Consider the following 27,996-nt stretch of genomic DNA (forward strand, 5'->3'; position numbering starts at 1 on the left):
CACAGTACTTCAAGGTTACTAAAGACACTGGATAACTCTTAATAACTCTTAATAACAACACTGTGTACTGCACGTTATGTTTACTTGTGTTTCTCGTACAGTCCATCAATAAGTAAATATGTTATAATACATGTGTGTATGTCCTCTCCTTTTTTCACTTCAGCCTTGACAGCTGCGGCTGGCCGAGGCAAGATGGAGGTATGCAGCTTCCTGCTGGAGCAAGGGGCGGTGGTGCAGCAGGTCAACAGACGGGGGGTGTCTCCTCTCTTCTGTGCGGTCAGACAGGGACACTGGCAGGTGAGAGTTTGAGTGCTTACAAATAACCACACTGCTTCAAACTACAGTTACGCAATGGCCTTTTTCTACTTCTTTTCTTTCTCCGACGTGTGGCATTTGATTGCGTTGTATGTGCTGCCCTCAGAGCCACATCTGGTCTAACAGTTACTGAACACAGACGCCTACTTTGTGAAATGACGCTCTGCGTGACCTCTATATAGCTGAGCATTATTCGCCTGTTTGTTAGATTGCAGAGCTGCTGCTACAGCACGGTGCCGACATTAACATCAGTGACAAGCAGGGCAGGACCCTACTCATGGTGGCTGCCTGTGAGGGTCACCTGAGCACTGTGGAGTTTCTGCTTTCTAAAGGTGAGCGTCACCAACAGTACAACCATAAAACATCCACCAGTTAGTGCACTAAAGCAGTGGATGCCCTTTTTTATTTTTATTTTTTTGTCATCTCAAAGGTGCATCTTTAACTTCGATGGACAAGGAGGGGCTGACGCCGCTGAGCTGGGCATGTTTAAAAGGACATAAGAATGTGGTGCAGTTTTTGGTAGAGAAGGGTGCGGTCATCGACCACACAGACAAAAACGGACGAACTCCACTGGACCTCGCTGCCTTCTATGGAGATGCAGAGATTGTGAGCCATAGTAGTTTATATTTGCTGAAAATGTAACACACACACACACACACACACACTCCAATATCGTTAGAAACACAAAAATGCCACACACCCAAACTTTATTTAGACTTAATTAACATTCCAGTGTGGTTATTGAACACAGACTGTTGTGTGTTAGCTCTGCTCTTGACTATGGATGCATTGTTTGTGTTTTTAACCATCTGTGGTCTCCTATAGGTCCAGTATCTGGTAGAAAAAGGGGCAGTGATAGAGCATGTGGACCACAGTGGGATGAGGCCGCTGGACCGGGCCATAGGTTGTAGGAACACGTCGGTGGTGGTGACTCTGTTGAAGAAAGGAGCCAAGCTGGGTAAGAACTCTGCAAAAACATTTTTGCTATGTCTAAGGGTGAAACTGCTAAAAATTGTATTTTGAATATTTTTTACCAGCATGTAAAATTGATAATAGTGAGTGCAGAAATGCAATGCCAGTGTGTACAACACTCTTTGGACAGCGCATGCCTGCAGAGTGCTGTCACATCTCAGTAAACACTGAAAGACTGAGTATTTTGTTGTGTCTCTGTGTCGAGCTTGTTTCTGCCCTGCTCTGTATCCCATAGTACTAAAAATAAGTTCAGACGGATTTTGTGGAATGTCATGGAAAAACTGTCTCCATTCCTGCTTTTCACTCACTGCATGTGTGTGTGTGTGTGTGTGTGTGTGTATACCCTCGCTATAAAGAGTACGTCGCTCCCATTTCTCCCTGATGTGCTGCTTAGCTAATTTAAGAATGTGACTTATCACCCAAATGACATTCATAAAGCTATGTGTCTGCAGCTTATCTTCAGTGCACTCTGCTGTCTTAGGAAGGGAAAAAAAAAAAAAAATTAGAGCTGAACCTTTAAATTTTCCCTGAGTGCAGTCGGCATGCATTTACTGCAGGAAAATTTGACACCATTTCAACATAAGTGAGTCATAATTGTATATTGTCACACTGCACTTTGTAACACATTTTCCTTTCGCTGCAAATAACAACTCTCCCTGTCGCTTGACCTCTCTTCTCACTCTCTCCCTCCTAACTCTTAACTGCCCTGAATAAACTTAAGGCTACAGAACGTCTCCTTATGATCGATCAGGTACAAACTTTAGGTAACTTTACCTTGTACCAGTTTAAAGAGAATACGGTGTCCATCTGTTCAAGCAGAAAACAGCACCATGAAATGCCTTCTGCATCCACAGGGAACGCTGCTTGGGCCATGGCTACTTCAAAGCCTGATATCCTCATCATCCTTCTTCAGAAGCTGATGGAGGAAGGAAACCTACTTTACAAGGTAACTGAAATAGAAATCACTTCCTGTCAACGGTAGAGAAGATATAACTAAAATAAATTAGGGAAAAACCAAACATTGCTACTACTTTGTTTTTTTTTTGTTTTTTTTTAATGGAAAGGAGTTTAGAAGTATAATTTAGTTCTGCACAGTAAAGATCTTTTTTCTAGCTTGGCTAAATGTAGAAAATGAATTGATGTGCATGTTTCCCATCACTCACCAACACTGCCATGATCGATGTCTGACATTTAACAGATTGAGTTTGTAGCAGAAAGGACAAACCTGTCATGTGTAACTTGTTAGTGTGTGTGTGTGTGTGTGTGTGTGTCTCTTATCTGAGCTTGTCTGTTTGTTGCATGTGTGATTGATGAGAAGGGAGGGCTTGAGCCAGAGAACAGCTATTGTGGGAGTATCTGGTAGATGCCTTGGCTTGCTTCTCTCTCCTACATTTTTCCACTTTTCCTTCTGGTCCTCTCCTCTTCCTCACTGTGTGTTTGCCCTTCATGTGTCCTGCAGAAAGGGAAGATGAAAGAGGCAGCCCAGAGGTACCAGTACGCTCTAAGGAAGTTTCCCAGAGAAGGTTTTGGCGATGACCTGAAGGCATTTAAAGACCTGAGGGTCTCCCTGTACCTCAATCTCTCCCGCTGTCGCAGGAAAACCAATGTAAGTCTCTCAGGAGACTCATTCCCTTTGCTTTTCCTCTGTTCCTCAGCTACAATTCTTCATTTATTTGTTAGTGTGTAATAAAACTGTTACTGATATATGTGCAAAAGTCTTCAGCCACCTGTCATTTCTTTATATTTTGCTTCAAAGGAGCCAGACTTGTCATTTTTTAAAAAGTGGTCTTGAGCAGTAGTTGTCCAGGCTTTCTTAAGCTCTTTCAAGGTTTTTATTTCAACATTGGCTGTTTTTTCATTCATTTTCAATCCAGTTATTGTAACTCACTGTTTCCAGAGACATTTTTTGTCATTGTCATTTCTTAAGCCACTTAACCCTGATCTATAAATCACTGAAGCATAGAAAAGGCTCCTAACTGAACGGATGAGCCAGTATTGTGTCTACACGTAACAGACGACTCAGCAAAGAACCCATTTTAAATTCTATCTTTAGGAGCTTTGCTTCTAGCAGTGTATTGAGAAAAAAAAACACATAATTTGTTGCAATTTCTTTAGTTGCTTTGTGAAAATCACGTCCTTAAGAAATAAGAAAAATCCAGCAAAGACCTGACACAGGACCTGAGAGAACCAGCTGGCTCTTCAGTTTAACCTCATCAGAAATGGCCTCAGTGGAAGCGTGGCTGCCAAGAAGCCATTCTTAAGGAAGGGAAATAGGAAGAAAAGGCTGAGGTATGCTAAATTGCACAAGAAGAGAAAAGTACCGTCGGATTTTGCAATATCCGTGCAATATGTGTGATTGGCAACGATTTCATTCTTCAGAATGACAGTGATCCCAAGCACACTGCCGATGTAACAAAAGCACACCTGAATAGGGAAACACACAGTGGAACACTGTCGGTCCTGGATTGGCCTCCCCAGAGCCTGAACCTCAACATTACTGAAGCACTGTGGGATCGTCTTGACAGAGGACGGAACAAAAGGCAGCCAATATCCAAAGAAGAGCTTTCACTGTCTTTCAAGAAGCCTGGAGAACTATTCCTGAAGACTACTTAAAGAAATTTTTAGTATTTCATTGACATGAAAATGATGTGGAAAGGAAGAAATCTGTGACTGCATGTGCAGTGATTTGAGTGTGTGTAGGTAACTGAAGGCTTGTTAGTGTTTAGATGGTAACACGGAGAGGGTGTGCTCCTCCAGATGTGCTGGTTAGGTGACTCAGTCTCCTCGAATCACTCCCGTGAAAGTGCTCTAGTGCCAGCTTCTCTGCTTGTTGGTGATTTACAGAATGATGGAGTATTATTTGAGCTCGACAGTACATTTTAAAAATCCCATCAAAACAAGCATCGTGAAAATAAGATTTTTTTTTTTTTTTTTCCTGGATGATAGTTTCTACAGATTTAGGCTGTTTACATTCCAAAGTCCAAGTCTAGCAGGAAGACGTTTGTAGTGAGCCAGCTGTTTGTGCAATTACGTGCCGCAAGCAAGCAAAAGATATGAGGGAAACAGGCACAAGGTTGTTTTTTTTTTTTTTTTTTTTAACAATAATCTCTTAACTACCTGGGGTGCCTGCCAGGCATTTTATCACTTCACATAGGGAGTATAAAGTGTGAGAGAGATGTTGCATGGCTCACATTCAGACTTCACATAGTGTTTGAAAATATTGTTTGTGTCTGTGATACTAAACAGACTTAGAAATGTGTGAGGACAAAAAAAAAAAAACCTGCACTGAGAGCAAGCACTGATATAAAATGAAATTAAGCCACAGATGTGACAGAAACTGAGCTGTGTATACTTAAGTTTCCATTATCATCATAGCAAGATGAGAATAACAACTGGTTCAGTATAATTTATCTGTTCTACTTTTTTTTTTTTTCCCTGTAGGATTTTGGGATGGCTGAAGAATTTGCAACAAAAGCACTGGAGCTGAAACCCAAATCCTATGAGGCCTACTATGCCCGTGCCAGAGCTAAAAGAAGCAGCAGGTAAGCGGTTCAGCAACTCCAGGCCAGCATTGTGTAGATATTTTTTGGTTTTTATTATTTTTGCTTTTTGTGACAATGCCTCTCTCCGTCCACAGGCAGTTCACGGCAGCCTTAGCTGACTTACATGAAGCAGCCAAGCTGTGCCCCAATAACCGGGAAATCCGCCGTCTGCTGGCTCGAGTCGAGGAGGAGTGTAAACAGATGCAGCGATCTCAGACCAAAGGAGGCCTGGCTGGGGCTGCAGCTGCATCCAGCCAGGCGTCAGGAGGCCACGAGTCTGACCAGGAGCAAGACGATGGACAGGAGGACCCCTCAGAGCACAGCCTTGCTAGGAGTGTGGAAGGCCAAAGAGACATTCTGGAAGAGGAGGAAGAGGAGGAGGATGACACGCAGCATGACCGGACTGGTGAAGCCTGCTGGTCCCAGAACAGTTATTCTTTTAACAAAGTCTTACCCTGTGAATCAGCAATTGCCAGCAACAGTGTGGGACACCAGAATCAGAGTCTGAGCCCCAGCTCACCCCCAGGCCCCAGCAGGCTTCCTCCACACAGGTACCCTCGTGACCACCGGGAGGCCCTGACCCAACAGGGCCTGGTCTTGCAGCCAACCAAGCAAGCCCAAATTGTCAAGACCAATCAGCACATGAGTTCCATGCAGATTGGGGGAGGTGCTGTGGGGGGCCGCTCAGCGGGGGCCAAATCTCAGTACGCTCCTTCCAGTCCGTTACCCAGCCGACACATGTCCAGCATGCTGAAGCCGGGTCCAGGTATCGACATCGGCCCTCTGCCTCCCACAGCTGACGAGCCTATGTATGGGAACCGCATGTTGCTGGCAACTGCCTCCTCCTCCATAGGTCACAGTTGTGAAAGTGAGAGCCTTCACTCCTCTCAAGCCTCTTACTCATCCTGCAGCAACTCCAAAGGTCTGGGTCAAGACAGGCTGTCTGCCCACTCAGCATCATCCCTAGATGGCTTGGCCTGCTCTGTCCCTGGACTCCAGGGGAATCACTCTGACTCTGGGAAGGAAGGGCTGTGCGGTGCAGTGGGATCTCAGGGAGGCAGCGGCGGTGGCAGCAGCAGCAGCATGCGTGTGTCCAGTTCTACCAGCAGTCTGGCATCAAGCAGCAGCCTGTCGGACAGCGGCAAGCTAGGTCCTGACGTTCGTACCAAGATCACTGACAAAACAAAGCACAGCCAACAGGCCAGCTCTGCAACCGAGTACAAACCCAGGCCCTTCATGGGCATAACTGATAAGACAGCTCGCTTTCAGCAACAACAGCAGCAGCAAATTCAACAGCAGCAGCAGCACCACAGCTTGCAGAGTCACCCGAGCCTGCAGTCTGTCGGTCGCAGCTGGCTGAACCACTCCTCTGACGGCCTTGTGTGTCACAACATGTCAGCCATGGGCCTGCAGCCTGTCGATGGCAAAACAGGAAGCACTTACCAGGAGCAGCACAAACCTCCACCACCTCAGGGTGGTATGGCGATGAGTAGCTTACAAAATGGCATGCACGCCAAGGAATTTGCAGAGAAGTTCTGCCAAGCTGCCAACTGTTACAAAGAGTCCAAGCCAGCACTGGCTATGCCGCATGCTTTAATGGACAGTAAGCCCAAGCAGCCTGGCCTAGCCCGAGATAATCCTGCCATTCACGTAGCTTCGATGAAACCAAAGCGATCATTTATAGAGTCAAATGTGTAGACATACGTCTTTTATCCCTCTTACAGTCCACAACACGCACACACATACAAGTAAAAATCTAAAGTGAGAATGACTTGTTTCATATTTTTTAACCAACCCCAAACAGAGTGCAGTCTGACGTTCACGCCTTGTGAGAAGTACAGTTTGCAAGCTGTTTGTTTTCCTGGGAATTCGAGCAGTGTGCAGAAGGCTCCAAATTTTACTCGTCCCAATCTGCCGCTTGTGGCTGTCAGCTTTTGTTACGTGACATGTCCACCGTCGTTCAGCCAAGCTGGAGACATTGCACTGAAGGAAGTATTCGGACACGTACTCCACAGTCCCGATCATCAAAAAGGTGACAGTGAGCACTTTACACAGTTAGCGAGTGCTTAAACAACATATTCAGTTACAGCTTAATGTTATTGCAGAATAGTTTTGAGTGGATGATTGAAAATGGGGTTTGAGCTGTGTTCATTACGTCCATGGTGCTGAGAGTGAAGAAACACAGTCGCTTTAAAAAATGACTCAGACCCCTTTGCTTTTTGCACATTTTACTGCATTGCTTTTAATTGAATTTGAATAAAACTGCCATTTTCCAGTCTGTCTGCGCTCAGTAACCCAAAAAAATGGCAAAGTGCAAACACATTTCCTGATTTCTTTGCAATTTAATCAAAAATTCAAATATCAAAGGCTCTCATTCATCTGTTTAAATTTACAACACTGCAAAGTGTGCACAAAATAAATGGATCTGAAGGAACATGTAGTCTTCAGTGAAACGTTCAAGGGACGGGCATTCCTGTGTTTTACGAAGGACGTTATAGATCCTCATGTTGTGTATATTATATAAATATGTACTTTTCCTTCTTTTCAGTGAAGGTTTATGTTAAGTGTATTGACAAGTTCAGACTTGTGTATCTGAGTTTTAGGCACAATGTTGTTCAAATGGTGTTAAAGGTTCTTAAAAAACATTTGTTAAATATGTTTGTACATTATATAAAATCACCATTAACACTGAATTGAATTCCTTTCTGTATCTGCTTGTTGTTGCTGTCTAGTTTAATTTATTTACAGCGCCAATGGCTTGGTTAATTGTAAAAGCAATATATTTTATATAGTTATTTTTGCACAGCTACTAAGACATTTTATGATTCTCAATGTTGAGATTTAAGTGCATGCTTCAATTGCAGTTTATATTACAGAGTGAAAAAAGTCTATTAAAGCAGAAAGTGGTTTGGGGGACTCGGTGCCATCAGCTCTATTTTATTATGTACATTAAATGCAATTGTTGCCATGTTTTCAGTATTGTGAGCTTTATTAGCTGTGATCACATACTGTAATTGAACATTTTTGCCATAGCCACCATGGGAGAGAGAAATAAAGACCCACTGAGGGGGGAAAAAAAAAAAAACTGCTCCGTTCACTTTTATTCTAAAGGCTGATCTGGTTAAGTGTCTATCATAAAAGGTCTACAGGAGTGGAAACATAATTCAGCCATTTGGTCAGTGGTGAAAGCAATGCAGCAGATTAATATAGTGCTGTTTGCACTATGCACGTCATTTGCCACATATATTAGCCAACACATTAAAAACTACTGCAGCCAGTGAGAGCATTTCCTCAGAAGCAGAGAATTAGTCCTCTTCTGAATTTCTGCTGTATTTGCTTTAGGCTGGTGAAGTGGTGAATTTCTGATCAAAAACTGCAGCTGCACACCAGCTACTGGTCTGTGTTGTATGAGGATACTTTTTTCATCTATCCATCCATCCATGCATCCTCCCTCTTCCACTTATATAATGCAATTGTGCCCATCAGATGTTTCATAGATGCACAGGCTGCTGTATATTGCTCTTAAATGGCTCAGTCACAGAGTAAAAAGAGGACCAGGCAACCTCCTCGTGACTTGTAAAATTTGCTTTTTGCCTGGTTAATGCTTTAAATTTTGTTTCATATATGGCCACTGATTGCAGCTGTGCCAACCACCTGGTCGCCCTGAGGTTGAGTGTGTTGCTTGCTCAACCTGGGAGACCACTTTCAATCACAAGGCAATTGTACAGGTTTTCTGGTGGGAGGCAAATTGTCTCCAAACTAACTCAGACTGATTGCGGTCAGTCTCAGACAGACTGGAGAAGGTTTGAAAATAATTGCCATCTAATTTATAAATACAGAGAGATTGCCACTGCTCTTTTGTATTCTGGTTATTTTCCTATATAAATGCAAGGCTTCTCAGTGACTGTAGTTAAATCAGCATCCTGCAGCAGCTAAGTCACTATTTTCTGAATTCCTGTTTCACATCTGAGGTTCTGACTGCATTCTTTTTTTTCTTTTTGCCACAGCGGCTTTTTTTTTAATTTACAGTGGAGAGAGACAGGAAATGGGGGAAAGCTACAGGGGAAGACACGCGGGCAAATTGGCAAAGGGCCGGGACGCGAACCCGCACCGCAGCGCGGCATATGTATGTGGTCGCCGGCTTCACCAATAAGCCACCCAGGCGCCCCGTTCTGACTGGATTCTTAATGGAAGCAGTTGATGCGACTGAATGTAGACAGCAACAGATTTATGATTTTTGCTGATTTGTCACAGTTCATCACTGTATGATCACTGTATCATTGACCACTTGACCCAATTCAGTTGCAAACTGATGGCAGTCTAACCTGCTGTTGTTTTTGTTTGTTGTTTTTGAAACTGAGAGACTGCATGGATAATAACATAAGATAGGCCCATCGACTTTACTCTGAATGGACAAAATGAACACTGTTTAATTCAGTTAGACTTGAAACAAGCAGTAACCAAAGGCTGTTTTCCCAAAGGGCTCTAAGGAGCTCACTTTTATATATTTCTTCCAGAGGAAGTGTTTAGGAATCACAGGAACTCAGCAGTGCAGTCCAGCTAAAGCTACAGTCATTGCTCTGCCTTCTCAATAACTGCAGAGTTCCAAACATTTCCTGGCCTTTACATCAGCACAAAAACTGCACCAGGAGCTTTGTGGTATCGGTTTCCATGATTCAGTAACTCCTATAGGTGTAATGTAGAGGTGGCCGAGTTTTTTGTCCATATAGTGTAGCATCAGCTTCACCTTTAAGACTAAGAATCTTAAGCCCACTTTCTATAAACCGCGTGTGGTTGGTTAGCATTGTGTGAGCTCATGGTTAATTGTTGTGGCTGTTTGTGAGATATGTTAAGTGTCGCAAACTAACGAAGGGATCTGCTATTAAGCTTTGGGAGTGATAACAAGCTCAGTTAATTTTGGAGTATTAAAATGTCACACTGTAGTATTTTGACCCAATAATTGGAGCAAGATTATATAAAGGTTGCTGAACAGTAGTCAAAGTGGCCAAATGTGACCATTTTTTGATAATGGGAAATGTTAAATCACAGCTGAGAACACTTATGAAGTGATGTCAGCTGTACAGATAGATACTGTGGATCTAAAGTGCTAACATCAGACTCTATTAGCAATATGCTACTAATCATACCAGACCAAACTGAATTTAAAAGGCAATTAAAAAAAGTGGATTTTAAATTGCACTTTATTTGTGAAAGGCACATTAAAAGTTACACAGTGACAGTGTTGCTTTAGAGATTATCTCTTTAAATATGCAGTAAAATTGGCAGTTATGTAAACATACAGCTTAAAAAAAAAGGTTATTTACTAGATAAATATCAGTCAACCTCTCTGAGATCTCTGATTCTGATCATTTTGCCAGATGTGACGCTCGTGTGGCACCCTGCACAAATTAATAATTACTTCAATCAGCACTTGTTATCAGATGTCGAGCTGCTGTCTCCAGGTTTGACTTCCACTGTGTTATTGCCATCTTCAGAGACATGTTGGGTGTGACGAGTGTTGTCTGCAGGGGTAGGTTTGTCATGGGACTGGTTTTGTTCTTGCCTCTGATCCAGCTCTAAATTGATTCCCGCTCATAGGAATAGCCATCTGTGGAGCAGACATATAGTCATGACATCCCATATACAGTGAAATAATCCATGTAAAAATCATTGTAGTGAAGCTGTGGCAGAAATGGAAGTCCCCATCTTTGACTCAGTTTGAGACACTAGAGACAAACTGCTTTTCATTTGTAAACTAACCTGCAGCAGTGACTGGCTCCTTCATCAACTCTCTGGTGATTGGACACAAGAATTCATCTGGGGCTTCTGAACCACTCTGCTCTGCCTTCAGGGTCTTGATTTTTCTCAGGAGACGGCCACGGAGGCCCACAGACACTGAGAAACCAACACGCTGTTCAGTATCCTTTTCAGCCTTAATGGTGAATTATATCGAGTGCAGTGCACCTTTTGTTGATCTTCAAATGAAGTGAAAAGACTGGTCTCAATTTTTCATTTAATCCTCATTATCATTACCATACAAAGACCAACTAAAATCTTTTATATGTTAATAATATTCAAGAGCATTTTCAATAAATTTGGGTTGAGGAAGCGAGGCAGCAGGCAGGCTGACTTTGTACTCTCTCAGATAGAACAAAAGGGGGAATAAATCTGAACCTGTAGTCGATCACTCTGTGCTCAGACACAAAGAGACAGACACCTTGCTGTGTCATGATGGCTGCTTAGCTAACATCTCTCATTATCCTACTCGGAAATAAAGCTCCAACAGGTCCTAAAGAGGAAAATCACTCTGCACACAGCTGCATGTCTCTGCCCACCGACAGCACCGAGTGAATTTATCATCAACTGCAAATTTCACCACCAGCTAAAATGGAGGGATGACCTATACGGCCGCACATGATTAGTGGTGTGTCGGTGTATAATGGCAGTGCCGTGGAGGTGCAGGTCTCATTCAGACAGAGAGAGCAGCTCCACTGGCATTTTCTGCATTCGCAAGTCCTCAAGATTTTGTTAGAATATGTGGACAGTCAAAACAAAAAAAAAAGGAAAAGAGCATTTATCCCTTCTTATTACTATAGGTGATAAATAGGTAGCAAGTGACTAATAAATCATAGGATGCAAGCAGACATTTAACCTCACACCACAAAAAATAAAGTTTCAGAGTATTTTATGCAGCATTTATGGTTTCAAAAAAACATGAAATTTATTCAGTTATTTAATTATAGTGTCTGTTAGCTTTACTTTCCAAAATGGAGTCTGTATTTATCTTTCTGCACTGTTATATAAGAACCAAGTTACTAACCTAAGGCTGGAAAATTAAGCCAATACACAAATGCCAGAAAAGCAGTTATTCACGTGGCCCAAAATGCAAATCAATCCACAGAAACTCTAACATTAAAATGCCAAACTGCCAAAATGCCAGAAATAAGCATAAATAAAATATAGAAAATAGAATTCAGTGATTTGCAAATCATTTAAAACTTGTATATAAATGAAACCGTATGAAGATAATTCCTTACTCATTGTTTCACCAAATTTGGAGACGGTTTTTTTTAGTTGCCATCAGTCCTGCACACATTATAGGCATAAGATTCTCTTTGGAAAGTAATCTTTTTACTTGGTCTAAAGTACACAAAAAAATATATTTTATATAACCAATGCAGAGTGTTATCTTTCTGGAAAAAAAAATACAGACTTGACCTTCGTGTCCTCACACAGCGATACAGCCCAGGATGAGTGAATAAAAAATGTCTTCATGAGCTGTATTGAGGTTCATCATTGATTGATGTGCCAAGGTTGCTTAATACTGACTGTGAACGTCAAGAATGCACAGATGCAAGGATTTCTGAAACATGTTATACAACCATGGCTTAAAGCTGTTTGTAATGACTGCACTTCTGGACAGTTTGCATGTAGTTTAAATTAGATTAATACTGATGCACAATATGCTCTCAAAATTGCTTTCGTGATGCACTAGTGCCACATTCTGTAGATATTTGATCCATTTACAGGACGCAATCAGACTCCAGCAACCTGAAGAGACCTTCACAATCAGCTAATGTTCACAGGGGACCAGAGGCTTCATTTACTGCGGCAAATTAAATGAGTATGTCTTAATTTTGCACTCATTCACTGAGCAGGAAGCAGAGATGGAGGGAATAAAGGATTCAAGTTCACATCATAGAGACTGACTCGCTTTTTACTATTAACTCTGTGCCTTGAAAATGCTGCATTTAAGTTTAAAGGCAGATGCAGCAGTATAGACGTGCTGTCTGAACAAGCAGCTCTGAGCCTACTGGAAAAAATTGCAGCGGCCAATCAAACGCCTTCTCGCGATGAAACCCCCTGAACCGATCTGACTTATCCAATAAACGACTCTTAGATGGGGAAAACTACACTTAACAGGGTAATGCTTCATTTAAGATTTCCATAAGTTCCCTCACATCATTTTCATGGAGACGTAAGCCATTAGAACTATAGCGTCCACTTTACATTTAGATAGATAATTTGATGCAGGGCTACAATAAAAGTGCAGAATGGGGCTGTCTCCGCAGAGACATGCCGAATTATATCGGAGGAACTTTTTTTCCCCTCCCCTTACTCAAAGATTCATGAATATTTCATCAAGTAAAGTATGCTGGAATCCAATTTGCTCTGTGTGTGTCTGCACTATGTGTGAGCGACTGTTTGTCTATGCATGTGCACACATTTATACAAGCAGCATGGACGGAAAATGATAGTTGTTGGTTGTGCAGCACAAAAAGGCCAGGAAATGTGGCAATCTGCCGTTTCCTCTGTCCTCATTCTGTGGTAATGATGAGAGCTGTCCTCCATACTAAACACATGGAAAAGACATAAGGCATGCTTTGCATTACTGAACAGCATGCAGGGGGAAAGTTGGCTGTACCACGTCTGCTGCTGTCCAATTAAAGCAAACGCAACAACAGGCAAGAGGGTGTTTTTACTGTGATTAAGGGAGAGATTGTGATTCAGCTGATTACAACTGGCACAAAGTACTCGCAATTAGGCAAGAGGCAGAATTTCTGGGCATTATGGCAGCAATGCACCATGCAAACTGCAGATTTCCTTAAAATCTGTGTGTTTACAAAAAGCCCAAGATAGCATTTTACTCAGCTGACACACAACCAGGAAGCACTCATACTGCAACCTCTACTGAAGATGGAGGCTAAACCAATGCACCAAATGCGCCATTTCAACAGAAAATAACAGTTTTAATCTGTTTTCTAGACAGAATTTTTTAAGATCAGATGAAATCTAGGATAATTGTCTTATTGCTAAAGATAACTGATGCAGTCAGTTATCCTTGCTTAGCTCAGCATAAACAACAAAAAAGGGGAAACAGCTAGCCTGGTTCTGTGTGAAGCAAACAGAATCCACTTAGAAGCTACTCTAAAGATCAGACTGACTGTTGGTCTGAGGTTCTTTTTATGAAATGTTGTGTTAGTTTTTTCACCAGATGTAACAGGACACAAACCTTCCAAACAGTTTGGCTTTTGTCTTGTGAGTCCAAAGAATATTTCCATAAAATTTTTGGGGAACATCAAAATGTGAGTTGAGGCTTTGTGTTCCTTTTTGGACAGCAGGGGTTTTCTCCTTGGAACATTTTTGCTCAGACTCTTTCTTATATTTGAATTGTGAACTCTAACCTTGACTCAGTCAAGAGAGGCCTGCAGGTCTATAGATCTTGTTCTGGGTTCTTCTGTGACCTCCTGGATGAGTCGTTGATGCTCTGAGTAATTTTGATAGGCTGGCCACTCCTGGGAAACTTCACCACTGTTCCAAGTTTTCTCCATCGATGGATAATGGCTCTCACCGTGGTTCACTGGAGTCCCAAAGCCTAAGACATGGCTTTGTAACCCTTTCCAGACTGATAGATGTCAGTGACTTTGCTTCTCATCTGTTCTTGAGTTATTGTAGATTGAGGCATGATGTGTTGCTCTTTGAGATCTTTTGGCCTATTTCACTTTGTCAAGTCTCTCAGTAATGAGGTCTTTGTGACTAGTGAAATTGAATTCAGCTTTCCAAAAAATGTTGCTAATCACAGTTAATTCATGATTTAACAATTACTTCTTCACATAGGGCCTGGTAGGTTTGGGCAGCTTTTTTCCCCTTAATGAATGAAATCATCATTTACAAACTGTATTTTGTAATCTCTTTTTTAAATTAACTGCTATGGCGGAGATAATGATGCTGATATTTGTACATTATTTGCTGCTGTACTGTGCTCTTGCTACCTAATATGTGTGTTGTGATTTGGGTTTTCTGGCTGCAGTTTGTATGGAAGCTTTCTGCGCTGTGACCTTGGACGACCCTGAGGGGACTAATCTTGTTGCCAGCAGGATTATCACTGTTCCTGAGGTAAAGGTCATTCAGCAGGGTACTGTCATCGCAGCGTGATTTGTGATTGTATAAGCAGACAGAGATGCTGTGGCTTGACGCCCCTAAATCAGATCACTATTTGGGAGGAGTTTTGGAGGGGAGAAAAAATAAAATAAATTAGAGCATCAATAAAAGCAGCTTAGATCGTGCTTTCCAGTTCAGTCTTGTCATGTGTTAGGATCAGGAACTAAATCCTCACAAAAACACTTAATCCCAGTGCGTGTGAGTGAAGTGTATGCTAATGTTAGTGGTTGATTTATACGCCATCCTCACCAATTCCAAGCTCAGCCGCTGTTTCCTTGTTCAGCTGGCTAAGCTCTGGTCCATCAGTGTTGTTGGCTTTAAAGATACCGACGAGCTCCTCTAGTCCCTCGTCACACAGCCAAGTCTGCACATCCTCCTCTGACCAATCAGCAAGCAGCAGCCCGAAGTGACCTGGCAACTTCCTTCCTGCAAAACACACAACTGGGAGCCAGGAAGTGCTCCACGATTATTCCCCTGACTCCTGCTACAAAACATATCCGTCGCTAAACAAAGAGATCCCATTTACACTCCACAGTAAAAGGACATGTCCCTTCTGCAGTGATATGGGAGTGATAATTACTTTGATGCCCACACAAACATACTGAGGACATTTACATTAATCTTATGCCAACCTTGCACCGAGTCTTCATGCTGTAGTTTTATGGGGACCTGCTTTTTCCCCACAGTGTTACTGAACCATAACACACGCACACACACACACACACCTGACCTCACATTCAAGTATGTGATCTCCCAAAGGAAAGAAAATGAAACCCAGGGGTGTGTTATTTCAGGCTGCACCAGCAGGTAGCTTATCAACCTTCACGACACGATGTGGCCATCATTCATCGAACAACGTGGAGACAAACTGGCCTGTTGTGCGTTGGCCCCATTAATGATACCTCACAGCAGCTTCATGGTTCATATTGCCAGTCATTAGCCATGTGAAGGATAAGCCTGAAGACTGGGATGTGTAGCTCATTACCACCCTAACCTGCGTTAGGTTTTCCCCTTCACTTCATGCTGCCTTTGCTGCCCTAAAAAAAAAAACTCCACATTCTGCTCTTGAATAACTCCCTGTCTGTGGCTGGACTGCATTTTGATTTTTAACTGCACCAAACTTAAGATACATTAAAATTAGCAATGGTGACTAAATAAAAATAGAAAACTATATTAACTCTCCTTTGTGTGTGATTGCGAATAATGAGGGCTTGCTCCTGGATACTGATTGTTAAAATCGGAGCTTCCACAGACCCTTTTCAAAGCAGAATTTTGGACTCGTCACAGTAGTGAAAGCACAGGTGGAATTAATGATAGCTCAGCTCCGTTCAATTCCTAGTAACCCATGACGGTCAACCAGCGTGCACAAAGGCAGGAGCTCCTCTCTGCAGCCCTGGCTGGCAGCATCTTGAGTCTCCAAGTCTAAAAAGCTGGTAACACTGCGTGAAGAGCATGAAGACCGTTTGGACCAGCTCAGACTGCAGTGTTTAATTACTTGGACGGATGCACATATGAAGACATTTTCATCATTTCCATTCTCTACAGCTTAAAGTATAACGAGCGTCATTTACAGTATTCTTGCTGTCAACAAATCCCACAAAAGGACCAATAATAACTCAATTCTACTTTAGCCTGCAAAACCAAATCCTGATGGTGTATTTCTCTGCCACAAAGCCTCATTGTTATAGAAAATTTTTTTACACTTGGCGACAAGTTCCTTCACTTCGAAAAACTGACTGGTTTACCTTCAGGTCAGTCCTATAAACTGCTTTAAAGTATTTATGTATGTATTTATTTACATTTATTTATACCATTCAGTGGAAACAAACGGGCTGGGGAGAGATTTGAGAGACGGAGTGACACATTATTTGATTTGGGGGATTTAGTTTTTCTTGTGGGATTTGCAGACATTAAGAAAAACACTGAATAATACCACCTTTATCCTTTATAACCAGACAGTCATTACTTAATTGTATTCATTGTTCTGGATCCCAGTTAGCTACACCTGATCTGGGTCACACAATATAAAACACAGTACTGTGCAAAAATCTTGAGCTGCCCCTCCTTTCTTTATATTTTGCTTCCAGGGAGTCAGACTTTCTTGTAATTGTTTAAAGTGGTCTTGAGCAATAGTTCTCCAGGCTTTCTGGTGGTCTTTCAAAGTTTTTATTTGGATACTGGACACCTTTTCACTCATTTTCAGTTTAATCCTTATGGCTGACCATTTTCAAGAGGAATGCTCATTTTATTTGTTTGTTAAGCCACTTAACTCTGACCTATGAATCATATGAGTATAAAAAAGGCATCTAACTTGAAGAATAAACCAGTGTTGTGTCTATAACACAAGACCAACAAGACCAATTTTAAATTCTATCTTTTAGACACTTTTTTTTTAACTATTGCCAAAACAGGTAATTTGTTCCCATTTCGGTAGTTGAATCTATGAAATCTACAGTAGATGAACAGAATCTGAAAGTAATTTCCTTAAGGAATAGGGGGAAAAAAACATCAAAGACCTGATACAGGACCTGAAAGATCCATCTGACCCTTCAGTTGATCCATCTACTGTTTGCTGAAGTCTCATTAGAAATGGTCTCAGTGGAAGGGTGGCTGTCAAGAAGCCATTCTTAAGGGATTCTTAAGCAAGGGAAGCAAGGAGAAAAGGCTGAGGTATGCCAATTTACACAACTGGACTGAAAATCAGTGGAAACAGGTCTGATGGAGTGATGAATCTAAATTTAAAATTTGGGGTTCAAATCATTGTAAAGATGTACAGAGGAGGTCATGAGACAGGTACAACAGTGAGTGTCTACAGCGATCTGTAAAACACAGTAGGATCTTGTCAACACTGATGTGATTACGAATGCAGAAAAGTACAGTCAGATTTTGAGCCACCATGGAGAACCATCTGGAAAGTGTCTGATTTGCAACGGCTTCATTTTTAAGCACGACAATGATCTCAAACACTCTGACAGTGCAATAAAAGCACACCTAGAGAGAAAAGCACACAGTGGACCAGTCATGGATCGGCCTCCCCAGAGCCAGCATTATTGAGGCAGTGTGGGATCATCTTGACAGAGAATGGAACAAAAGGCAGCCAACATCCAAAGAAGAGCTTTGCATTCCTGACTACATTACTTAAAACAATTACAGGAAAACTTGCCTAAGAGAGCTCAGGCTGTGTTGAAGAATAAAGGTGGTCATACTTGTTAGAACTGTACAAACGCTCTTTTTCCCTTATATACTGTATTTCCAATAAATTACTGCACCCAAATGGCTCAAAATCTTGAGCCATTTGGGGTGGCTCAAGATTTTGCACAATACTGCAGAAATGCATAACAAACAAATTCTTTAAAAAAAAAAAGCCATCCATTACAAGCAAAAAAAAAAAAAAAAAAAGACAGTGGATCCACATGTGGAATGATCTAAACAGCTGTACTAGCTGCTGATACCTGGACCATTCATAAAGCATGAAAGGTATTAGCATAAAGCAGCACTGGTTTAAGCTCAAAGAGTAGCCGAGTAACTGAAGATTTCTAAGGGCAAAACAGTGTGATGCATTCATTTACCTTGGCACTGTGTCTCCTTTGATTCAGCTGCTGCTGAAAAACATGAAAGGGAATAGGTTCAATGTGTGAAAAGAGAGAGAAAGAAACAAGATTAAAGGGGAGATAGAGGCATAAGAAAAAGGCAGATCTTCATGGAGATGGAATTTACTTTGTCAACATCAGTCTGACTAATGGCAGAGAGAGAAGCTGCACTGATGAAGCTTCAAGGTTTCCAGATGTCTAACGATTGCACCTTTTCATTTAGTATTCCAAATATTTTTCTTTCATGCTGCGGTGAAACTTTCTTTTTGTTTTAAGGAGCGTTTGCCTCCATAAGAACAGCCTCCTGAGGCTCAGTGATAGTTTGCCCTGCTGCACTAATAAACATCAATCACAATTCCTCCTCTAGACACTGCAGCGAGACAGGAGTACACATGTAATAGGAGCTTCTCCGGTTGGACCTCTTTGGGAATCGTTGGCGCTAAAAAATGGCTTCTGGTCTTTGTACCACTGCTAACAGTATATTTTAAAAAGAGGAGTGATTGTGCATTTGCTGGTGCCAACCTAAACAGTTCTCTGCTGGGTATTAACCAGTCCTGTCGTCCCCATCCCCCAATTCTCCACACATTTACCGATCTGTCCAAAGAGCCGGTCGCAATCCAGGGAAAGGTGGGAGATACCTGTCACATACGTGCAGGAAGGAGGAAGCGGAGCAGGAATGTGAAGGGTGTATGTGAGCGTGTGATTGACTGAAACTGGCACAGGAAGAGAGCAGCCTTAAAAGTCTGGTTCCCTTGACACTTATGAACGGGAAAAGGGGAAAAAAAAAAAAAATCCAACCTTAGATCGTGAGGCATCTTAAACCCTTTCAAGGACATCAAAGCGGTGTGCTGCTTCTTACCTGTGGTGCCACATCAATGACTGTGCAAAAGCAGTGCCGGGGAATGTACTTTTGCACCACTGCACCCAGTGCTTCTGGGAAAAACTAATCAAGCAAAAATCACACTTTTTGATCTGAAACACCAGGAGTCCTATTCTGCTGTTTGTCTAATAGCTGCAAAGATTGCATAGCGGTGGGAGATCAGGCCAGGTCATTTACCTGTCGTGTTGTTTCAAAGTTTGGAGCAGGGTTCCCAGGCTCTGTACACAAAGTCCAAACAGACGAAAAGGGAATGTTTGACATCTATATTTATGGAGGCTGTGAATTATTGTTTAAAAAGTCCTCTCCCACAGTTAACTACAGCAGCAAACAGCAACAAACCCCCCTCCCCCTTACATCATGTGCGGTATGTTTTGTGTTTTACTTACTGTGTCGTATATTGCGACACTTTTATCCACGGATCTGTTGAATATTTGGAGTAAATAAGGTCAATTTCATTTGTGACATGCATATGCGTGCATTCACATTATAGAATAATGAGAAAAAAAGGGATTCTTATCAAAAATAAACACACACACACACACAAAAACCCCACCACACTGAGCACAGATTAACCTTCAGTGTGTTTGAATTTCAGCCAGGAACAGCAGAAGGACCGAGCAGAAGCTATATGATAACAAAATGCACTCCTCCTGCCGCCGACTGAGAACAGCACGGCACGGCACCGCGGCATTTGCTGTTTAAAGCTCAGGGGTGGAAAAAAATGTGTTTGAATATGTAGAAAAGATTATTTGAATTGCCCCAAATTATTAAGTAACTTCACAGCAACTAACAGAATAGTAAACAAGACCTGAAAGGTACAAATATCAATAATTAGTGGGTGAAGCGGAAGGAAATTATCAGCACCGCTCTGACCAGAAGACCAGAGGTAGTGATTTGTGTGTGCGTGCGTGTGTGTGTGTGTGTGCCAGAGTGTGAGAGAGAGTGATTGAGTGATTAGTGTCTTACCCCGAGACAACCCACTCGCCATCAGAGGAGAAGGCACAAGACAGAACTGGAGCCGTCTGGCTGGTGAGAGTGTGAAGCAGCTTCATGGCACAGGCTAGGGTTCAACACACAGGCAAGATGAGAGCAAAGTTAAATTGTGTCTGTATTGGTTCTCAGCAGTTGACCAAAGTCCAGAAAGAGAGAAATTGCGAGAGGAAAAAAAAAAGCTTTACAGATTTTTTTTTTCACTGACTTCTTCCACTTGCAGCTGTGCCCCCTGCTGACAACCGCTCGGAAACAAATGATTTTATTTTTGCCAATAAATTCACGTCCACTGCGCATTAATTCTACACGCCAAAACCAACTGGTCTGTAGCAGCATTTATATGCGCTTGCATTAAATCAAACCTCCTGTTTTCTCTTCTACAATAAAACATAAACACACCATTTTCTCCAGGAGGTTAATGTGTTATTTCCATGCATTTTCATGACTGAGGTGAAACACCGCAGCGGAGTAGAAAACTGTAACGCCTGATTAAACCTGACAATTTAACTGTACAACTGAGACAAAAATAAACTAAACATATGTGACGTGTGGATTGGAGCCATCAGCGTGTGTTGATAGGTGACATGAAGGGAATGCTTCCAAACTGACAGCATTAAAAGCTTGAGCCACAGAGCTAATATATAAGGCTGGAATGAGAGCTTTTCTATTCAAATACTGAGCCGTGACAAAACCCAAAGAAAGCAGGGACTAGAAAAATGTTGCATTTCAACAGCAATCTCAGGTTTGAAATGGGCCCCTTGTTTCCCCTGAATCACCCATACTTGAGCCTTTTTTTCATAAAATAGTGGAAGAAAGGTTCAAGCACACAGTCCTCTTGCCAAGACAAGATAAGTGCACATTTCAAAAAGGGCGAGCTCAACCTCCTTCACATCCAAGTTTAAAAAAAAAAAAAAAAAAAGAAGAAAGAAATTCTGAAGCATAATGGAATGAGAAGAGATTGTTTGGTGTCCCTCAGAGATTGAAAGAAAAAAGAAAATCTCCATGGACTTGGGTCACCACATGGGACACATCAAATCCTCCCAAGAAATGGCTGTTACCATGGCAACATGTCTTGGAAACTAACAACATGGTGTGTTCACAGACATAACGAAAAATACAGTCTGTAGCCTGGTTACGCAACCTGTGAACGTACACAAAATGTTCCTCTTCTGCTGCTGGTTGTACAAGATGTAAATGTCATCATGGATGCATGCACCCGAATTCCTTCCAACTCTTCTCTCTCTCTCACACACACACACACACACACACACACACACACACACACACACACACACACACACACACACACGCAGTCCTCTGCTGCTGCTGTATTTCAGCAAAATGTCTTAAAGTGATCCATTATTAATGAGTCAGTCTGCAGCTGATTTACTCCACACACTAATAAAATTCTTCTATTCTGCAGAGAGGTTTCAAGGTTGAAGCAGTCAGCACAATCTCCTTCCCTCCCTCCCTCGCTCCCTCCCTCGCTTGGCAATTGAGTGAGGGTGCACTCAGCTGGGGAAGCGGGCAGAGGGGTCGGCCTACCTGCTCCTTCATGCTGGGAAACAATCCATATTTTCAGCTGGCTGTCCTGTCCGCAGGAGGCCAGTCGAAACTCCACACAGCAGCCATCTGCAGAACAAAAGAAGTCACATCCCCTTTTTGTCAAGGTTCATGCTTGAATTAGTCCAAAAGTCGAAGGCAGCAAATATCATCTGACGGCCTGTTTTTGAAGTGTAACACACGCAGCGTGTACAGTAGTAACACTAACTTAACAAGTGTCTTTATTGGAGCCAGATATTTGCTTTGAGGGTTAAATTTAAACTGAACTGAGGAAGGAAAGCAAAAAATGAAATCACATAAGAGTTTTGATGAGGAAAAAGCCCCCCAGAAAGTGAGTAACTGAGATGCTCTAGTTTGCTCACCTTTAATTTTGAATAAGCATCATTTGGATGAAAAATGAAAGAAAATAGCCTAAAGAGATTACATTTACCCTGACCTAAAACCAGCAAATACAGCTCACGTCTCATTTTAGTTTCAGATGTATTTTTTTTTTTCTCTTATTGTACTGAGCAGCAGCAGAAATTTCCACACAACTAGTAACAAATGAAGAGAACTTACTAACTACGAACTGGGGTGGTTGTGGGCGTCCTTCTCGGCATGCAGAAGGCTGATGTGAGCATCCCAGACTTTGAGGTCTCCACGGGTGGAGCCGGTCACAAACATCTGGCCACACGGAGAGAAGCAGCATCTGTGGGTAAAACAAAAAAACATGTTCATACAACTTGAGTGTGACCTGTTTTAGACCGCAAGGTTTATCGAGAAGTATGTAAAATGCGAAGAAGGGAAATTTAATTTGTTTAGGCTGTGGAGTCCTGGACTGAGTTTTAATGATTTAAACCACCTGTGGGCTTTAATCAGAGAGACACAGCGGGCCTCGGGGTGCTTAGAAAAGCTGTGACAGAGCACAAAAGTGAAAAATCAGAGGATTATGACACAAAATAATCCTGATAAAACGCTTTTTTAATTGGCTTATTTAATCAGAATGATTGAGTTGGCTGCTTCCATGTTTGTCTAGCTGGTTCCTCTGTGATTTCGTTCCATCTGTCTGTGCTGACAAAGCTGCAACCCGAACATGAACCTGCAATAACTAGAAGACAATTACTTCAGTCTGTTCAAGATTAACAAAGCAACTTCTGAAACCGTATTAGAGTTCAGCTACTTAAAGATCCTGTAAAATAATGCTTTATGTATTAAGGCATCGTTTTCTCTATGCCAAGGGCATCTCTTGCCTATTTTGATGTATCTAATAGAAAAATCAAGTCATATTTTGTGACTAAATATTTAAAGAGTAAGAGAATCTGAAGATACATTGATATGTGCGATGACTCCATCTGCTGATGACAGCAGAGAGATGTTCCTAAAAGCTATGAGAAGGTGGAAGGAGGTTCCATTAACCTGCAGGTTCCAAAGTCAAAGGCAAAATTGAATAAGAATGTGAGAGCTTAACTCTTAATAAAAATTAACAAAATATTAAATCCATTAAGAATAATAAATTAATAATACTTTAAAGCCGTCGCTGTGATCCTCTGTGATGCTTACTATGCTGGGTCACGCTGTACCTGCGTAGCGTTTTTGGAGGGTAAGTCCCATAGGGACACGGTGCCATCACAGGCTCCTGCCAGCAGGAGGGAGGTGTCTGGCGCCAGTGCGCAGACTCGGGAGGACTGCGGCCTGGGTGCTCGAGCGTCGCCGTCACCTCACCTGTTTCCGTGCTCCACACAAAGGTGGAGCCGTCTGTAGAGCAGCTGAGCAGGAAGCCGCCGCAGGAGCTGAAACGACAGCAGTGAACCCCGTATCCGTGGCCCGTGAGAGGAGAAAGGGAAAGCTCCGAGGAGTCGGCTGTGTTATAAACACGGAGCGTTTTATCACCTGAGGAGGTCGCCAGCAGGGACGGAGAGCAGGCACAGCAGCTGACCTCATCTGTGTGATGTCGGAGAGTGCAAATTAAAGACACCATTTTGTGACAGATGTGCCGTTGGCACGGCAGGGGTAGCGGTTCGCTCACAAGGTGGCGCAAAATACTCAGATATTCCTGCACGAAACCGCCTGATGTCGCCGCTTTTTTCCCCCCTGCTGTCGCCCAATGAGAGCAAAGCCACAAAGCTGTCGCCACAACCTGTTGCTCCTTATGTCTCAACAACTGTTTCTCGACTTCCTCTTGCAACACAGTTATAAATCATCTGTGTATCTCTCGCTCATGTTATGTTATGTGATGCGGAGTTACATAATGTTTACAGTCGAGTGTTGTCATTTTATATGATGTAGTATATAGCCTGAGGTTTTATATAAGAACAACTATAGATCAATCATTGATGCAGAATGTGCGAACAGTTTTGGTCTTATCTGCTCCATGTTAAGCTGATTTTAATATACAGTGAGGTAAAAGTACTTGGATTGATGCATCTATTTAGAAGGACGGTTCATTACAAAATCAAAGTTATGTTTTTTACCCTCTGTCCATGAATTTCTGTTTATCTATTTATATTGTTTCTCAGTGAATTCCCCAGTTTACTACCAGCTGTAGTGATGTAGCTTATTTTAAATGAAATGGAACAAAATGGAACTTGCCTAGTGGTGGTCAAAGTGCCAAAAAGTATGACGGAAAACTGCACTGCACGTCCTCTTTTTCAAAAGAATTATATATTTATACACACACACACACACACTCTCTTTTCCTGTCCCGTATTTATCAGAGTGTAGAGAGGTCTTCCTTGCCCTCAACTAGGAATGGCACGTTCACTGTGGTGATCAAAATGCACAAAAATACCTTAAAAATTATGCAGCAATTTCTCTTTCCAGAAATGAGCACATTACTTAAACTGTAGACTATAAAACAAAAGTAGTTCCCAGAAGAAACTACCTTACAAGTTTTATAGATATTTTTTAAAATAAGTAATAAGGTCAAGATTTCCAACTATATAAAATTACAGCACATGATTATAAGCATGCACCTCCTCATCACATAACTGATAACAGTAGCGAGAGATACAGATTTATAGTTGTGCAGATTTCACTTATGAAACTAATTTTCCATGTTTCAGTAATAACGGGGAAAACATACAATTGATTCTACACCAAAATATAAACTTTTTTTTCCCCCTTCTTTTTTCATCATTTATTACTTTGATGTTTCTGTTTGAAACATGAAAGGCTCGAGGCTTCCACAGCAAACCTCTAATCCCATTCAGCCATCTGTCCATCCAGGATCTGGGATGTTATAGATGGCTCCAATCTTGCCCACTGTCCAGAACAGCCGAGGTCATAAATGACCCCACACCGTCACTTGAATATGAATGTGTAACTACATATAGAGTAGGATGCTCATTTGCCTGTACCTTTTGTTGTTGTTTCCCACTCTGTCAAAAAGAAGATAATGAGGATCTGCTGGTTTTGTCCTACTTGTGAGTCAAAGGTACATCAACATCTCCTGAGGGACTGATCATAGCAAAAAAGAATACAGTCCTCTTCATATTTATCTACCGGTGTAATGCTTAATTTGGCTCCACAGTCTTTTTCAATCAGGAAATACCCTCATAGCAGGAACAACAGTGCTGAACAGCTGGAGGAGGGAAGAAAAGCAGCGAGGGAAAACGAAGCATTAAGCCATCTGTGGGTGCAGAGCTCATCAGCGAGGAGAATACCAGCAGCAACAGCGTGCCAAAGAAAGGTACCAAAGGAGGTCGAAAAAGGAGACGACAGCCCACCCAACTTTAAGGCAAAGTTTGACAGCCCCATCTACTGTGCAAAAAAAAAAAAAGCCAAAATGCACAAAGCATGCCAGTACGCACATGCATGCATTCACTGCATGTATAGTACCTTGCCATTTTTATATTATAGCTCGAGCAAACTGTTGAAAATAGTGAAAAAAAAAAAAAAAATCATTTTGAGATGTTAAAATAAGGAAAAAAAAAAAAATCGATAATGAAAAAAATATTAACAGCAGCAGTGAGGGCTTAATTTTTATTTTGAAAAAACAGGTTTATTTAATCCATCCACACCAGTGTTCAAAAATAATATTCCTACAAAAGTCACTACTCATTTCACAATATTCATAATAAAACGCAGTTACAGTACTTCAAGTCTTCTGACTTGAGCTGTCTTGAGATGCCTCCAGTGGACCGTGACACTGTCTGACTCCCCGATGGATTAAAGCCCAGCGCAGGCTTCACGTCAGTCCACGGGATGCCTGACAAGCCTGTTTGAAAGAAATGCTTGGAGATGAAACACTATGCACCACATTTAAAAGAGGAAAAGGCTCTATTACAGCTCTTGCAAATGTTTCCCACAGTATACTGGCGTAGGACACAAATACAGTACGCACACTGCATATAGAAAAAAAACATCCTCCTCAGAGTCAGGCACTACAATACTGAGGAGTGCTTTGAGAGGATATTCAGATTAAGTGCTACGACCATCCGTAAGCAATGATACAGTCTTCATCGAGACTGTGCAGTAAAAATACACTAAACGTAATAAATATGACTTGAGCGACAGCATGAACACTTCGTGTGTCGGTGATCCCTCTTTGTATTTCACACAATGAACACACAAATGCCAATAGATGGTAGTCCTGTTGGCAGTACAGGGCCACAATCCTGTATTCAACAGTTCATAAAACATTTTTTAAGTTTTTTATGCTTTGAAAAGACTTGAGAAAATAAATATACATACAGCACACACACAGATATAACTTAGTACTGATAATCAAAAAGTAAAACGCCTACAGTGGAAATCTTTGATTCCCAAATACAATATTGAGTTGAGGAGTCTGTGTTTTGATAAACAAAACAGTATTGCACTTGCACTTTATCTCCACTTAAAACTGTGTAGTGATTTAGGGTCAAAGGTGAAGAGAAGGCCTCTAACACCCACGACAAAGTTGTGTATGTAGAGTGTCGCGTCCACAGTGGAATGTGTTCACTGCAGCAGCTCAGTCCATCGTTTGTCAAAGAATCTCCTCATGTTGTGGCCGGCTCGTCCGATTTCAGAGTCGTCTTCGTTAAATCTTTCACAGTTATCAAAAACTAGGTTCACGTCAATGATGAATGTCTCCAAATTTAAGTACCTGTAATAATTAGAAACGGTTTTAATTTCAACAGACGAGCACAATCCAATAAAAATGCTAAACATCCTCTTAAAAACTAACGTACTGGTTACTGCTGAGCTTCTCCTTGATGGTGGAGAAGTCCATCGGCTTCTTGATGACTTTTCTGTACCCGGGGACAGCTCTGTGGTTGACCGGGGTGAGAAAGGGCCAGGCATCCTGATGGGCCTCCAGCTCAGCCAGCAGCACTCTGCAGGGAACAAACAGCAGACACAGCTGAGCTTTTTGCCCTGCAAAGATATGATTTTATTTCAACATACCTTCAACGTCACAATCTGATTTGTGTTCACCCTTTAATTTTATGATTTAGGATATAAAATGATGTGAAAATAGTGTTTGTTTTTTATTGTTTTGTGATAGATTGGTGTGAACAGTGCCACAGGAGATAATAATTTTACACAATGACATGCACTATAATAAAAAGATACTAGGACCTATTCATGTTGTGAGTATGTGCACATGCGTACCGGCATATTGCCAGCCCATTTTTCTCATCTTTGTGCGTTTTGGCTTTTTTTGCACAGTAGATGGGGCTGTCAAACTTTGCCTGGCAGCTGGGTGGGCTGTCGTCTCCTTTCCTCTTTTTGACCTCCTTGGTACCTTTCTTTGGCACGCTGTTGCTGCTGGCATCCTCCTCACTGATGAGCTCTGCACCCACAGATGGCTTAATACTTCGTTTTCCCTCGCTGCTTTTCTTCCCTCCTCCAGCTGTTCGGCTCTGTTGCTTCCGGCTGTGAGGGTATTGACCACTTTCCTGAATGAAAGAATGCACAGAAGACTGTGGAGCCACATTAAATATCACACAGGTAGATAGATATGGATAGAGAACTGAAAAATAAATAGCAAAAAAAAAAAAGGAAAGATATCGGCTCTATTATCAATCCCTCAGGAGACGCTGATGTACCTTTGAGTCACAAGCTGGACAAAACCAGTCTCCATCAGGCACTGTATTGATCTTGGGTTTATGGCAGTAAGTGTGGCAGCCTGTATCACAGCCATCACAGAGTAAGAGCAGCTCTTCATTATCTCCTCTTTGACAGAGCTGGCAGTGCTGGAAACAACAAAAACGGTACAGGCAAATGAGCATCTACTTTAAAT

General features: G+C 41.9%; 3 protein-coding genes across 5 annotated transcripts in view; 1 reads left to right on the plus strand and 2 right to left on the minus strand.

Moving 5' to 3' along the window:
* The window catches only part of tanc1b (tetratricopeptide repeat, ankyrin repeat and coiled-coil containing 1b), a 99,896-nt gene extending 92,001 nt beyond the window's left edge, over positions 1 to 7,895 (plus strand). The window contains exons 19-26 of one of the 2 annotated variants that reach the window (XM_030757757.1): positions 164 to 297; positions 524 to 647; positions 746 to 921; positions 1,141 to 1,273; positions 2,142 to 2,233; positions 2,747 to 2,893; positions 4,729 to 4,829; positions 4,925 to 7,895. In XM_030757757.1, coding sequence (XP_030613617.1) covers positions 164 to 297; positions 524 to 647; positions 746 to 921; positions 1,141 to 1,273; positions 2,142 to 2,233; positions 2,747 to 2,893; positions 4,729 to 4,829; positions 4,925 to 6,527 — 2,510 coding nt within the window. In that variant the 3' untranslated portion in view covers positions 6,528 to 7,895. Of the gene's footprint in view, positions 1 to 163; positions 298 to 523; positions 648 to 745; positions 922 to 1,140; positions 1,274 to 2,141; positions 2,234 to 2,746; positions 2,894 to 4,728; positions 4,834 to 4,924 lie in introns of those variants that run through there. The other variant, XM_030757758.1, reaches the window with a different exon arrangement.
* A 2,155-nt stretch (positions 7,896 to 10,050) lies between these two features.
* Positions 10,051 to 23,803, minus strand: LOC115800110 (WD repeat, SAM and U-box domain-containing protein 1). Its single transcript, XM_075074460.1, is given in 15 exon segments — positions 10,051 to 10,437; positions 10,590 to 10,724; positions 15,021 to 15,197; positions 18,341 to 18,370; positions 18,911 to 18,932; positions 18,934 to 18,999; positions 19,196 to 19,304; positions 19,419 to 19,459; positions 19,628 to 19,661; positions 20,208 to 20,301; positions 21,777 to 21,863; positions 22,353 to 22,370; positions 22,373 to 22,482; positions 23,334 to 23,454; positions 23,457 to 23,803. Coding segments are annotated over 15 exon segments (1,527 nt in total). The 5' UTR covers positions 23,752 to 23,803; the 3' UTR covers positions 10,051 to 10,249.
* Positions 23,804 to 25,740: 1,937 nt separating this feature from the next.
* Positions 25,741 to 27,996, minus strand: part of baz2bb (bromodomain adjacent to zinc finger domain, 2Bb) — a 51,216-nt gene continuing 48,960 nt past the window's right edge. For both annotated transcript variants that reach the window (XM_030758497.1, XM_030758498.1), the window contains 4 exons: positions 27,803 to 27,949; positions 27,366 to 27,652; positions 26,945 to 27,088; positions 25,741 to 26,859 (listed from right to left, as the gene is read on the minus strand). In XM_030758497.1, coding sequence (XP_030614357.1) covers positions 26,712 to 26,859; positions 26,945 to 27,088; positions 27,366 to 27,652; positions 27,803 to 27,949 — 726 coding nt within the window. In that variant the 3' untranslated portion in view covers positions 25,741 to 26,711. The remainder of the gene's footprint in view (positions 26,860 to 26,944; positions 27,089 to 27,365; positions 27,653 to 27,802; positions 27,950 to 27,996) is intronic.

Source organism: Archocentrus centrarchus, chromosome 21, assembly GCF_007364275.1.
Source record: "Archocentrus centrarchus isolate MPI-CPG fArcCen1 chromosome 21, fArcCen1, whole genome shotgun sequence".
In the NCBI taxonomy this organism is placed as follows: domain Eukaryota; kingdom Metazoa; phylum Chordata; class Actinopteri; order Cichliformes; family Cichlidae; genus Archocentrus; species Archocentrus centrarchus.